The sequence below is a fragment of the Micropterus salmoides genome, unplaced genomic scaffold, assembly GCF_014851395.1.
Source record: "Micropterus salmoides isolate LMB-PRFRI ecotype aquatic unplaced genomic scaffold, ASM1485139v1 Ms_hic_scaffold_3, whole genome shotgun sequence".
Taxonomy (NCBI): Eukaryota; Metazoa; Chordata; class Actinopteri; order Centrarchiformes; family Centrarchidae; genus Micropterus; species Micropterus salmoides.
In genome coordinates, this window is record NW_024042261.1 from 38591633 (window position 1) to 38607507 (window position 15875).

At 40.7% G+C, this 15875-nt stretch overlaps 2 protein-coding genes across 2 annotated transcripts; both read left to right on the forward strand.

Annotated features, from left to right (window-relative positions):
* Positions 1–3643: 3643 nt before the first annotated feature.
* On the forward strand, positions 3644–4591 carry LOC119883554 (olfactory receptor 142-like). The gene has a single exon (XM_038694261.1). It carries the CDS (start codon positions 3665–3667, stop codon positions 4589–4591), a length of 927 nt encoding a protein of 308 aa, XP_038550189.1. The 5' UTR covers positions 3644–3664.
* A 9926-nt stretch (positions 4592–14517) lies between these two features.
* Positions 14518–15444, forward strand: LOC119883592 (olfactory receptor 142-like). Its single transcript, XM_038694320.1, has one exon. It carries the CDS (start codon positions 14518–14520, stop codon positions 15442–15444), a length of 927 nt encoding a protein of 308 aa, XP_038550248.1.
* Positions 15445–15875: the final 431 nt, after the last annotated feature.

Genomic DNA, 15875 nt, shown 5'->3' on the forward strand with positions numbered 1-15875 from the left:
GCAGTAACCGAGCTAAAAGTAGTTACATTACTTGGCGTGTTTGTTGTTATATGATAGTATTTGTCCGTAAAATGTTTTATGGCAATGAAGACCTAAAAATACAAGTTTTGCTATGACAGTGGGATTCTGTGGATTGGTTCATAATACAAAAGGCTATGCTAGGTAACATAATCTTGAGGACTTGGAGCTATGTCTAGATTTTTGGAGTTTGAGCTTGTTAATAATCAATCATTGAACTTGTCAGTGAATAAACAGACCTTAAAGATAAGAGGCTTGTCTGTATTATTTTGTTTATAGAGTATATATAGCGACAGATGTTGCTGCAGCAGCCAGTCGTCTGTGTGATGTTATTGTTAGGATAGAACCAAACTTTTAAGAAAAAATTTCTTTACCTTTTTAAAGAATGATGTTGAATTTAATTTTATTAACTTAATCTTATTTAATGCTTATGCTAATGCATTTAGGTATTTTGACATATTGTTATTTTATAACAATATGACTGCTTTGCTTTACATTGTAATTATTGCTGTCAACACATTTCTCATTGTAGTTATCTGTATGAACCTATGTACCTTTTTCTGTCTTTTTCTCTTCCATGAGAAACATCCTCAAGTGTGTGTTGCCCTTTTCCAGGTGGGAGAGAGAGCAGTGTGTTCGTCAGTTTGATGGCCTCATTTGTAGATCTGTTGGGTCAGTATGCAAATTGGAGGGGGTCCAAGGTAGCAGGAAGAATGGAGCAGATGTGGGTTCTGACTGGCTGCTCAAAGCACTTCATGGTGACGGAGGTGCTACAGGGCGGTAGTCATTCAAGATCTTCTTCAGTACAGGAACAATGTTGGGTAGTTTGATACAGGTGGTAGCTTCAGACTCGTTCCTGGTCGGCACACCCCCTAAGGACATGGCCTGGAATGCCATCAAGCTCTTTTGACGTCTGCGTGTCCACCTTTTGACAACTTCTCCTCACTTCGGCCATGCTTAGGGACAAAGTGCGGTTGTTCGGGTCCTCAAAAAGCCTATCAGAAGGAATGGTGATGGTTTCCTCAAACCATGCATAGAAAGTGTTAAGCTCATCAGGGAGAAAGGCAGCAGGCTGCACATTATAGCTGTTTCTCCCTTTATAGTCTGGGATGGACAGGCAGCCTGTCCAGGGAGTACCTCGCCTCTCGCCTATCAGCCTCGATTGGCTCAGCTGAATAATTTGGTTCCCTGCGATACCGCCTTTCGCCTGGTATCAGCTGGGATTGGCTCCAGCCCCCCGTGACCCTGTACGCAGGATAAGCCGCTGACGATGGACGGATGGATAATTTGTTGGATCTAATTTTGTAAGTGCATGTCATAAAACATGCAAATTTCGATATTTTTAATGTTGTAGTACTTGAGACTTTGGTCTTCAGACAACTTTTTGATGGTCTTGATCTCATCTTGGACTTGTCCGCATTTATACTCGGTCTTGTCTCGGTCTCGGACATTGAAGACCAGTCAAGAATATCATAAAATTGCTTGTGCATTTTCTGATTTATTTGTTAACATTTAGGATGGAGATCATTAATTTTTATTGATACTGATACCCTTATTGAGACTACTTAACGATCCAATTCTTTATTAATACCACTATCGATACTTTACTATTATTTAGTGATGGTTATTTGGTAAGACCAGACGGGCATGAGGTAGGCTGCACGGTATGAGGAAAATATTCAATGTGCGATAATATATATTGAGATGACATATCACTTGCGATAAATAAAAATATATTAACTGCCTGGTTGTTTTTAAATTTTATATTTTAAATACAGCTAAATGTCGTGTGATTGCACAAGCTTTGTGGTGTGCTGCTCAAAATGTAAATTATTATCTAACCAGATGCAAAGATTCCTTGCAACAGGCTTTAAATAAAATTACTTTGACTTTGATATGATCCACTAGAAAACCAGCAGATGGCAGAAATTGTTTATCAAGTGCTGGGACACAAGGATGTTTTCTCAGAGTGTAGCCAAAGGAATTGTTTTGACACAACTGACAACATTAAAATTGATGGATGGTTGACTGATAAATCTCCATTGATTATCTAACTACCATCATATACACTGGACAAAATTATAAATGCAAAACTTTAGTTTTTGCCCGCATTCATCATGTTCTAAGATCTAAGACTTTCTCTATGTACACAAAAGGCCTATTTCTCTCAAATATTGTTCACAAATCTGTCAAAATCTGTGTTAGTGAGCACTTCTCCTTTGCCGAGATAATCCATCCACCTCACAGGTGTGGCATATCAAGATGCTGATCAGACGGGTAATGCACAGGTGTGCCTTAGGCTGGCCACAATAAAAGGCCACTGGAAATGTGCAGTTGCATCACACAGCACAAAGCCACAGATGTCGCAAGTTTTGAGGGAGCGTGCAGTTGGCATGCTGACTGCAGGAATGTCCACCAGAGCTGTTGCCCGTGAATTGAATGTTCATTTCTCTACCATAAGCCGTCTCCAAAGGTGTTTCAGAGAATTTGGCAGTACATCCAATTGGCCTCACAACCGCAGACCACGTGTAACCACACCAGCCCAGGACCTCCACATCCAGCATCTTCACCTCCAAGATCATCTGAGACCAGCCACCCGGACAGCTGCTGCAACAATCGGTTTGAAAGAATTTCTGCACAAATTGTCAGGAACCGTCTCAGGGAAGCTCATCTGCATGCTCGTCGTCCTCATTGGGGTCATCGGCCTGACTACAACTTCACACAGCCATTGAAGAGGAGTGGACCAAAACTCCACGGGCCACAATCAACAACCTGATCAACTCTATGCGAAGGAGTTTCACTGTGTGAGGCAAATGGTGGTCACACTAGATACTGACTGGTTTCTGGACCCCCCCAAGACAGTGAAACTGCACATTTTGGGGTGGCCTTTTATTGTGGCCAGCCTAAGGCCTTTTATTGTGGCCAGCCTAAGGCACCTGTGAGGTGGATGGATTATCCCACCTGTGAGGTGGATGGATTATCTCAGCAAAGAAGAAGTGCTCACTAACACAGATTTTGACAGATTTGTGAACAATATTTGAGAAAAACAGGCCTTTTGTGTACAAAGAAAGTCTTTGAGAGTTGAACTTATCGATCTAAGAATGGGGGCAAAAACAAAAGAGTTTCCTTTATAATTTTATTCAGTATATGATCATATGTTAAGTTCAATTTCCCAGTAAATGCAAGACTAATTTTGGCCAAGGGGAAAAATGTAAATAGAGAAAATGTACTTTACTTTATTTTTTCTTAAGCTGTCTTACCAATATTTCAACCTCTTAAAAGTTAGTTTTTCCGTCACTTAGAAATCAGTATCAATATTGTTGTTGAAGTACTCCTTTAGTAACCTTGACAATATTTTAAGTATTTGATAATGAGGTCAGCCTGCTTCTGTGGGCGTCTCCTGACTTGAAAGGTTTAAGAAGCAGAAATCAGAGTTTGAGTTCAGTTGGGAGAGACTCAGTCTGTCTGTGTGTTTAGTTTCTTATCTACACATTCTTTTGACTTAAATACGAGAATGGTGAGTGTAAGGTATTTGCTCATTGCTCCTGAAAATTAATTAATTTTAGTTTAGATTACTTCAATATTTGTGGAAATGTAATTTGATTTGTGTATTTGTTTTTTTGTTTTACGAGCCAAAAACAGCATCATGGTAAACTCAACTCAGATTCCATACTTCATATTCAATGCCTATTTTTACAGTGACAATTTAAAATATTTATATTTTGTGATTGTCATGTCTTTATATATGTTAATTCTTTGTGCCAATCTTCTGCTCATTGTGGTTATCTGTATGAACAGAAGCTTACATGAACCTATGTACCTTTTTCTGTGCAGCCTGTTTGTAAATGAGCTGTATGGTAGTACAGGGTTGTTTCCATTCCTTCTGCTTCAGATTCTCTCTGACATTCACACTGTTTCTGTTCCCTTTTGTCACCTGCAGATTTTCTGTTTGTATACATATGCAGGTGTAGAATTTGCCAACTTAGCCATCATGTCTTATGACAGATATCTTGCTATCTGTTATCCTTTACAATATAACACATGTATGACATTTAAGAAGGTTGTTGTGCTTATTGGTGTATCATGGTTATGCCCATTTCTTATAAATGTTGTCACAGCATCTTTGCGAGTCCCTTTACAGCTGTGTGGAAACATCATTAACAAAGTGTTCTGTGACAACTACTCTGTTGTTAAACTGGCCTGCTCTGACACCACAGTCAATAACATTTATGGACTCATTTCTGCTTCTCTTTCTATCGTAGGTCCTGTATCTCTAATCCTTTACACTTACGTGAAGATTCTTAAAGTGTGTTTTTCTGGCTCTAAACAGACCAGACAAAAAGCTGTCAGTACCTGCACTCCTCACCTTGCTTCTCTCTTGAACTTTTCTTTTGGTTGTTTCTTTGAAGTATTACAGAGTAGGTTTAACATGAACAGTGTACCAAACATGTTGCGAATATTTTTATCATTATATTTCCTTACATGTCAGCCCCTTTTCAACCCTGTGATGTATGGACTGAATATGTCTAAAATCCGTATCATATGTAAAAGTCTGGTATTTGCTGAAATGTAGGATGTCTAAGATTTTGAAAGCTTGACTAGTGAGGGGGGAGCACAAATGTGCATAATCTTTGTGGTCAAGTTTAAATAATTAATAATATGAAGAAGGCGTGCTTATGGTGCAGTGGATAAGACACATGCCTTTGGTGTGAGAGACCCGGGTTTGAATCCTCTGTCAGACACCTATGTGTCCCTGATCAAGACCCCTAGTTGCTCCAGAGGCGTGCGACCTCTGACATATAAAGCAATTGTAAGTCACTTTGGATAAAAGCGTCATCTAAATGAATGAATGTAAATGTAAGACAAATCTTCATGTCATTCTCAATACATAGTCAATTGTAATTTTTGGAGCAGTAAACCAAAGTAACTGATCATTTGTAACTGATGATTTCTGCTGGTGAACACTTGTTTTTGATACTGCCTGTGCTACAAAGTGGACATTTGAAGCAATCAAAGTGTGCACACTGTCACACATGGATTAAAGCCACTGGTGTTTATTCTTGACAATAATGAATGCTTTAAAGCCACAGATAGTAATTTCACCATATACTGGGCGTCACTGGTGTACAAAGATCTTAACTACTTAACAACACACAAAATATGTATTTTAATTTTTAACAGATTTTAACTGAATATATTAATAATAATAATAATCTTTATTTATAGAGCACTTTTCAAAAACAAGTGACAAAGTGCTTTAACAAGTGCAAAGGCAATAAAACACATAAAAACAAATACATGATAAAAGCAAGAAAACACTTAAGAAACTAAAATACATGTTAAAAGTAAATATAAAATATATATAAAAATAAATAGAATAAAATCAAATCATAAATAGAATAAGATAAAACGCTCTCCTATAAAAGAATGTTTTAAGAAGGGACTCAAAAGAGTTCACTAACTCAGCCAATATTAAGAGATGCAAACAGTATTTGAAAATATAAAGAACGGAGATTTGGTAGTTTTTAGTGATAATCCTTGTTTTATATGGAGGACAGAGTCTGCCACAATTGAAAATGAATACAGAAATCAAAAAATGGTCAATAAACAAAAAAATACATAAAAAATAACTGTAGGCATTTATTAAATTATACAATGAGACATAAATTGATATCACTTTGCTTACCTTTTTAATTTATTTTCCTTTATAATTTTCAATTTTATTGATTAATTAGTCCTTTTTAAAATATATTTATGTATCCCTGGTGTAAAATCTAGGGATTAAAATAAGTTAGTTCCTAGTAAAAGCAGAATAAAATAATTCAATACAGAAATTAACCTAAAAAGAAATTTAGTTTAATAAGGAAAGAGAAATGCTTAGCTCAGAGAGTAAGATAATTTAGTCATAAATGTGATAAAAATGTAAATATTTGCAAAATAAACCGTTATGTGTGTCATTGAAATAAAACAGTAAGGTAAACTGAGGGGGGAAAATACAGATTGTTCCTTTATTTTCAGCTGTGATTGTTAATGTTGACATTATTTGATTGGTTGCTGTGGGTGTCAGTCAGTGTCACTTGTGATTGTGACTTGGCTGTAACTAAGAAAATGAGTTGGATTGGGTGGGAAAGAAAAAACGGAAGAGACGACGAAAAAAGAAGATGCGAGGGAGAGACACGAAGTAGGAGAGATAACCACGGAGCTGGAGAAAAGTTGAGAAACTTTCAAATATGCAGTTTGTTGAATGTTTACATAATAGAGTGTTAGAGCGCAAATTTAGTGCAAGTGGGGCTGGGCTAACTGGGCTAACGCCGGCGAGCCACTGGAGCGGCGGATGCCATTGCTGATCTTGGACTGTTTGGTGTTTTCGCACGAGGACCTAACAAGGACTTCGCCTACGCTGCTGTTTGGATTCATCTTTTAATCACTTCCTGCACTGTTTCTTCTGGACGGACGCTGAACTGTGAGTTTGACCGTGTGTAATGTTACTATGTTGAGAGAGAGGAAAAAAGGATTTTGTCAGCCGCACTGCACTCGAGCTACACACAGGCCTGCAACATTTTTTTTATTTCTGCGCGCAATTGAGAGAGAGTGTGTGTGTGTGCATGCTGGCCCGATGTGTGTTTGCCTTGTAACTGATGAAGTACATGAAAATATTTGGAGTTTGAAAAATAGTATTAGCCTATTAATGTTTTAAAGGGTAAAACAGGGTAAAAATAAGGAGTTTTGCTGAAGATATAAGACAAAAGGTGTTGCATTGCCTGCTTTTGCATCCTGGCGGAAACGGGAGGTAATGCTGTCCTGGTCTTTCTCCAGATTTTAAAGCAGCACTGCATGTGGGCTTAAATTGGTGTTGTCAACTGAGAACACTCTAGACAGGGCGTCAGGCTTGGTATTACAAGAACCGCGGCAAAATGACAGGGTGACATTAAATCTATCAAAGAATAGAACACACCTGGCCTGCCTTGTTTGAGCTCCTGGAGCACGGCCTGGACACGGATCTTGGCTGTGTCCATTCTCCTCTCTCCCAGCGCAATAACAAAAACCAGAAAGGAAATATTAGTTACGTGAAAGTCACATTTCCCAGCTTTCAGGCCACAGGCCATTGCAGGACTTGGCGCACATGCTGCTCATGCTCAGACAGGGACTTAGAGTAGATCAGGATGTCGTCTACACTGAAAGAAATGATTTTGTGGTATAGTAATATTTATTAGGTTAACTGTCACAGTTTTCTAATTGTAAGAATCAGTGAGGGCGGCACAGTGGTGCAGTGGTTAGCGCTGTCGCTTCACAGCAAGAAGGTCCCGGGTTTAAATTATTCAAGTAAAACTATATATGTCATTCATGTAATAAATAAACTGTGTGGGAAGAGTAAGTTTTATTGTGTATTTTCACATAATATTCAAAGGTTTCATAGTCATTGTACATAAACCAAGTACGTTTTAATAGTGTTGAGTATTTTGAATCTGTGCATGCGCCTTGCGCTTCGTTGTCCGCCAAAACACAAGAAGACAACGACGGCACTCAGGTTTAAAGGAGGCAGTAGCAGCTAAATCATCTTTGAAGGTAAGTCAAAACAGATAAAACCGCTACCCCCGCTGCGCTGTCCACCAATTACTCTTTCACCCACACCAGGGTGGGACAGCGCTCTTAATTTCCAACAAATGGAAATATACACAGCTGCTACCCCCGAATCAATATGCCTCCTTTGCAATACCATGCTGTCTTTGTGTCCGCTCCGGTAAAGGACTCTGTTATTGTCATATACCGTCCACCAGGACAAATGGGTAACTTCGTGGACGAGCTACTCACACTGCTGTCTTCAATACCAGAGCATGGCTGTCCCCTACTTGTCCTCGGTGACATGAACATCCACTTTGATAATTTGAACTCAGCAGACTTCCTGTCTCTGATTCAGTCCATTGATCTAACACGGGTTCTGAGCCCCCCGACCCACAAAGCTGGCAAGGTGCTTGACCCTCAAAACTTTTTCATTCAGTTCATGGTATGCCGACAGGAACAGCCCATTGTTCCAACACTGTTGGTCTCACACCGCCGCAACCTCCGTAGCCTGGCTCATACTCACTTTGCCTCAGTGGCAGCTTCCGCTCTACCTTCCCTCAACACATTTTCCTCACTTGAGGTTAATGATGCCACACAATCTCTGTGCTCTACACTAAGCTCGTGCCTGGATAGCCTGTGTCCTCTATCTACCAAGTCTGCTCGCCCAAACCAGTCCCACCCGTGGCTAACTGATACCATCCGTGGGCTCTGTACTGATCTCAGAGCCGCTGAAAGAAAATGGCGAAAAACCAAAGACCCCGCCGACCTTAAGGGCTACCAATTGCTCCTATCCTCCTTCTCAACAAGCATCAGTGCTGCCACAACTGCGTTCTATAATGACAGAATAAGCAGTGCCACTGACTCAAGGAAATTATTTTCCACTTTTAAAGCGCTACTAAATCCTCCTCCACCTCCACCACCCACAAACTTGTCTGCTGATACCTTTGTTGCCTTCTTCACAGGCAAAGTGGCGGCTATAACTAGCCAATTCTCTAAAACACTCAAACTCAACCATTGTAGCAGTCCTACTACATCTGTTCCTCTGCCCTCCCAGGTCAGTGGTTCTTCACTCTCCTCGTTTACTCCTCTCACAGAGAGTGAAGTATCAGAACTCCTGACCCGTAGCCGTCCCACTACATGCCCACTGGACCCGATTCCTACGAATCTCCTCCAAGCCATATCTCCTACTGTGGCTACATGTGATAAATACTTCTCTGGCTTCAGGAACCTTTCCAACCACTTTCAAAAGGGCTCGGGTGACACCCTTGCTCAAAAAGCCCTCACTTGACCCAAGTCAAGTTCAGAACTATCGGCCAGTGTCTCTTCTACCATTTTTATCCAAAACTATCGAACAGGCAGTATTCAAACAGGTCTCAGAATTCCTCTCAGGGACTGACCTCCTAGATCCATATCAGTCTGGTTTTAAGAGTGCCAACTCTGAAACGGATCTTCTGTCTATAATAGAAGCCCTAAGGTCAGCTAAAGCTGCAACCCAATCCTCTGTTCTTATCCTGCTTGACCTGATCAGCTGCCTTTGACACAGTCAACCACAGGATCCTGCTATCCGCTCTCTCAGCAACGGGTATCTCGAGTAAAGCACTCCTGTGGTTTGAATCCTACTTCACTGGGGCCGATCATTCGCTGTCATGGCTTCTCTTACCACTGCTATGCAGACGATACGCAACTCTACCTATCCTTCCCGCCAGACGACCCCACCGTCTTGGCGCGGATCACGGACTGTCTCTCGGACATATCTGCATGGATGAAGGCTTGCCACCTTCACCCAAACCTCTCTAAGACTGAACTCTTGGTCATTCCAGCCAAGCAATCTATCCATCATAACATCAAACTACAAATGGGCTCCTCTACCATCACTCCAACCAGGGTGGAAACTTGGGTGTCATGATTGATGACCAGCTGTCCTTTTCAGACCATGTTGCTGCTGTCTCTCAGTCATGCTGCTTTGCTCTATACAACATAAGGAAAATCAGGCCCTACCTCACTCAGTATGCCACCCAGCTTCTGGTACAGGCCATGGTTATCTCTCGCTTTGACTATTGCAATGCCCTCCTAGCAGGTCTTCCAGCTTGTGCGGTGAAACCCTTACAAATGGTTCAGAATGCAGCAGTGCGTCTGGTTTTTGATCAGCCCAAAAGGACTCATGTCACTATTAATCAGTGACCTCCGCTATCCCCGTGGCCTCCAGAATCAGATTCAAGTCACTAATGCTTGCATACAGAGTGACTACTGGGTCTGCACCCATCTACCTAAACTCCATAATACAAACTTATGTTCCTTCTCGGCCGCTACGCTCCTGGCTAAGGTCCCGGCTGTTCTCATCTGTCACACCACGATGGTGGAACAAGCTACCTCTCTGACTTCAAAAAGCTCTTGAAAACTCATCTCTTCCGAGAACACTTCCTCTTATAACACCTCTAACTCCTAACCTCTAACATGCACTTCCTGTGCTCTTCTTCTTCTATCCCCTTACAATCATCTTGTATTGATTGCACTTTTTTGTTCGGATTGCACTTTTTGCGAACTCTTACTTCCTTCCCTAGGTATTTACCCCATTGGTGTGAAATGAACTATGAGCTCTTACTAGTATTTATTGCTGCTCTTACTAGAATGTATTATCAGTTGTATCTGTATTTGATGCTCTGTTGATGATTAGATGTTGTTCCTCAAATGTAAGTCGCTTTGGATAAAAGCTTCTGCCAAATGAGCAAATGTAAATGTCATTCAGGGTTTTTCCAGCATATGTAACGGAGTTAAAATATAATATGACCCCACTTGCCATTATCACACATCACGTATCACTATAGCTTAATTTTACTATGTTCACTAAATGCAACGTACCTGTGGACTTGGGTCGTGCCGCCCAGGGGTACAGCAATGCACAAGTTATGAGCTCCACCAACGTTTTTATTATTTATCTTAATTTTATACAAAACGAGTTTATGGTTTATTTTGTTTATGAAAGTATAGCTCCCGAACAGTCGAGCACGTTCTTTTAAAGTAAAGTTGACGGTGGTTTTCTTTATTTATTAATATAATGAATGAACCCTGAAGAACCCTGTTATTTATACATAGCCTAAGGGTGCGGTCTTTTTTATCCACAAAAAGATGATGATGATTATACCTGAGCCAGAGTCCTGTATATACTTGTCTATTGTTTTGTGCTCTGGGCAGGAAAGATTGTACAACCTGCTGATGGGGAGTGGAGCTCGGGTTGCATGCACTACCTGTGTGCAAGATGAACCGCCACTCCAAATCTTCTATCCCTTTGGTGATCAGATCCTTAAACTCCCTGTAGAGCCCTTTATGGGGTTTCAAATGTGCACATACTGGCTGCTTGTATGTTGTAAATGTTGTGTGATACGTAAGCTACTGTTACAAATGGCTCCCAAAAGTGGGCAGCCAAAGCCAGAGAAGTGGAGGCTTGTGGGCAGGAGGTGGGGCTAATGCAGGGGTTGCTGGATTTAAATGAGTGGAAAGTGCAGCGATCTGATTGGTAAGAACCTGTACTTGATTAAGCAGTAGTTGGCTGTTGTCGGACTATGTTTTAAACTGCTGGTTAGAATTCCTTAATTTGCTACAGCTTTATGAAGCTGAGAGATCTCAGGGAAGCCACTGGGGCAGTGTTTGAGTCAGAGTCTGCAGAGTCCACGTTACTGGCCAGATCGTTAGGCTCAGTAGGTTTTAGACTCGAATGCAGAGCTCAGACTCAGAGACAAGAGCTGGGTGGAGCGAAACCAGGTTTATTTGGCAGAAAACTCAAATGTGCAAGGCAGAGTTCATGGAGTGGATCCAGGTTAGAATTTGGCATGTTCCAGTAATCCACATGGGAAGGTTGTCCAAAGGTCTGTGGGATGATCCACTGACCATGGCGTGCGTGGGCAGCAGTGGAGCAGTAGCAGAAGTCAGACCAGGTGAGGAAAGGTCTTGTCAAAACTGTCTTGAACGTGACTGACTAGGAACGTGAGTCTACGATCTGGTGCTGAGTGGAGGCAGGACCCGGTATATGAGGCTGAGCATGGGGAGACTGAAGGTTGGTAACCAGCTCCTGCACACCTGAAAGATGGCCGCCCACCCTGAGCCATGGTTCTGCTCGAAGTTTCTGCCTCTTAAAAGAAAGTTTTTCCTTGCCTCTGTCGCCTAGTTTCTGCTCTTGGTGGGAGTTGTTGGGTTTCTACGTACAGTCTAGACCTGCTCTTTTATGAAAAACGCTATGAGATAGCTGTTGTTGTGATTTGGCGCTATATAAATAAAACTGAATTGAATTGAACTGACTCCACTCCTGCAATGAAGCACACAGGGGAAGGGGTGAATGGAGAGAGAGAGAGAGGGACATACGTAGAATTGCCTCCATCCCTCACTGTACACCTGAACACACTGCTAACTCAAAAGCATTTGGAGTTTAGCAGTCAACACCAGCTAACAACTAAACCCGACATTAAACAACAACAAAGTTTTCTGAACAAGTTATGTTGTTTGAATCATATGTCGATCACACTTTGGTTACACGAGGACCAGATGGCTCGTAGCAATGGCGGTGGTACTCCACAGTACCCCTACAAGATTCCCCAGGGGACATAGTTGTAAGCCTTCTCCAAGTCCATAAAGCACATGTTGACTGGATGGACAAACTCCCATGATCTCCCCAACAGCCGTGCAAGAGTAAAGAGCTGGTTCTCAGCCAGGCCGGAATCTGTATTGCTCCTCCTAAACCTGCGGTTTGCAGCACTCTTGAATAAACTTTCCCAGCGAGGCTGTACAGTATGATATCTCAATAATTGGAGCACTCCCTCCGGTTCACCTTATCGAAAATGGAAACCACCACCCAGCCTGTCACTTCACAAATACTGTCGCCTGACCTCCATGTGAGATTGTAGAGCCGTGTCAGCCAAGACAGCCAAATGATGTCCAAAGCCTTTAGCTTCTTAGGGAAAATCTCACCCATAACCGGCATCTTGCAAGAGAAGAGCTTCTTGATTGCCTCTGTGGCTAACCCCAAGTCGTCAGACTCTGCCTCCTCCACTGAGGACATGTTTATCAGGTTCAGGAGCTCGTCAAAGTGTTTTTTCCAGTGCTCGACAATATCCTCAATCTGGGTCAGCAGTTCTCCGCACCGGCAAAGCAAAGTCACTATCTGCAGTTAGTCCATAAAAAACAATCCTCTTAAACTCAAACAAAGTGCTGTTAAGTCTAGGAGTGATGATTATCCTCAAACTTGCCTGCTCCATATCCACGAATTTGGTTCTAGGGCCAGTGTTGTGTGTAGAGCTGCGCCAAACAACTGTTGCTCAACGTCCTCCACTAGTTCAGGCTACTTTTCTACCAAAGAGAAGACCAACAACGAGGTTATTTTTTAACTCAGACTATTTGGAAGTCCTCCAGCTGCTGACCTTAAAAACAACCCAGCTTTTTAGGGAGATGGGAACAGGTAAACCCTTTCACTTTGACAATCAAGGAGAAGAAGATATACTTTATTAATCCCACAAGGGGAAATTCAATGTTTTCACTCTGTTATTATTGTTAGTACACAATGTGTGGCTGCCAGAAATGAATTCTGATGGATAAATGATAACACAAAATGGACGCACATATGATTGATCAATCTCTCGACTGGTATATAAACCTCTGAGGAAGAAGGGCTGATGCCCACAGCTAGACAGTGGCTGGAGGGGAAGTCCAAAGCCTAAAATCTAACTACCATAAAACATATGATCATCTACTAAATATAATATACCTTTCTTTTTTATTAAAGCCCCCCTCCAGCCAGTTTTAACTGCCATTTTTGGTGAACGTTCTTTCTCAAACAGAGAATGGGGGTGTGGTTAATAATCGGACGTAATACATTACCATGACAACCAAAAACTGACCGGCTGGAGTGTCTGATAACGATATGCTGTGTTAACATCACTACACTGTAAAGTTTAGTAACGTTACACTTTACTGTCTGGCAGGAGTAGCTATTATTTACCCATAATAGAAACTAATGTGCATGTATCAGCTGTTATCAATCATACAGTTGATGGTTCTGTCACGCACTACACACAATAACTACCACTACTTTTTATGGTGCGTTTACTTTACCGCAGGGGTGGTGGGTGCCTCCGCCGATGCATTGGTAAAACGGCCGTCAGTAAAATGCATGTTACAGACTGTGTAGAAGACGGTGGCAGGTGAAAGTGCAACGCGTTTTCTGTCATCTGTCCTCCAACACCGCACGCACAAATGTCATGATGAAAATGAACAGCACACTAAACCAAGAGGAGGAAACTAAAAAATAAATGAAGATCCTCTGTTAGCTAACTTTCTGTAATAACTATGCTAGCTTAGTTAACTTGGCTAACTAAACTAGAAAGACAAACCAACAATCAGACACAGAGAGACACACCTACTGTAAGTTCTAAGTAAATGACATGATAAATTGGTTAGCTAGCTCACAACGATGTTTATCGGTTTGACGCGCTGACTTAACGAGGCGTGAAGGCGTGACTCAGAAAAATATAAAATATCATAGAAATGTCAAAATACACTGGAGGGGGGCTTTAAGCTATCTTGCCAATATTTTAACCAGTTAGAAATCAGTAAGAATATTTGAGTTCTTTGATAATGAGGTCAGCCTGCTTCTGTGGGCGTCTCTGACTTGAAAGCTTTAAGATGCAGAAGCAGAGTTTCAGTTCAGTCTGTCTACAGCAGGACAGCAGATGAATGTAAAGATTCATACAAGGTCATAAACTGTTTAGTTTCTTACATTCTGTTGACTTAAATCCGAGAATGGTGAGTGTAAGGTATTTGCTCATTGCTCCTGAAAATTCACTTATTTTAGTTTAGATTGCTACAATATTTGTGGAAATGTAATATGATTGGTGCAATTAGTTCTTGTTGTTTTTTTATATTTTTTTTTTACAAGCCCAAAACAGCATCATGGTAACCTCAACAAATTATTCATACTTTGTATTCAGTGCCTACTTTTACAGCAACAATTTTAAATATTTATTTTTTGTGATTATTATGTTCTTATATATTTTTATTCTCACTGCCAATCTTCTGCTCATTGTGGTTATCTGTATGAACAGAAGCTTACATGAACCTATGTACCTTTTTCTGTGCAGCCTGTTTGTAAATGAGCTGTATGGTAGTACAGGGTTGTTTCCATTCCTTCTGCTTCAGATTCTCTCTGACATTCACACTGTTTCTGCTCCCTTTTGCTTCCTGCAGATTTTGTGTTTATTTACATATGGAAGTATAGAATTTGCCAATTTAGCCATCATGTCTTATGACAGATATCTTGCTATCTGTTATCCTTTACAATATAACACACATATGACATTTAAGAAGGTTGTCTTGCTTATTGGTGTATCATGGTTATACTCATTTCTTACAAATGCTGTCACATTATCTTTAAGTATCCCTTTACAGCTGTGTGGGAACATCATTAACAAAGTGTACTGTGACAACTACTCTGTTGTTAAACTGGCCTGCTCTGACACCACAGCCAATAACATTTATGGACTCATTTCCATTTCTGTCTCAGTTTTATGTCCTGTATCTCTAATCCTTTACACGTACATGAGGATTCTTAAAGTGTGTTTTTCTGGTTCTAAACAGACCAGACAAAAAGCTGTCAGTACCTGCACTCCTCACCTTGCTTCTCTCTTGAACTTTTCTTTTGGTTGTTTCTTTGAAATATTACAGAGTAGGTTTAACATGAACAGTGTACCAAACATGTTGCGAATATTTTTATCTTTATATTTCCTTACATGTCAGCCCCTTTTCAACCCTGTGATGTATGGACTGAATTTGACCAAAATCCGTATCATATGTAAAAGTCTAATCTTTGCTAAAATGTAAGATGTCTAACAGATTTTAATCTTGACCAGTGAGGAAAGGTATGCACTCTGCATCATCTTTGTGGTCAAGTTTAAATAATCATTAATAATAATAATAAGAATGTTCATCTAATTCTCAATACAAAGATCTAAAAACAGGCAAAGTCAATACAAATAAATGTTGTAATTGTTGGAGGAGTAAACCAAAGTAAATTGAAGATAAGGTATCTTCAACCAAGTCCAGTTGCCCTTGATTTTAACCTTCGTTGGATAATAAATATTTAATGAATGCATAATGTTTTTGTATTCTTTTTTAGGGGGATTAGGAAATTTGCTTTCCACAGGTGAACACTTGTTTTTGATACTGCATGTGCTACTTTGAATCAAAGTGGGCATTTGAAGCAATCAAATAAAGTGTGCAGAACAGGTGGATTAAAGGCACCAGTAATTGAA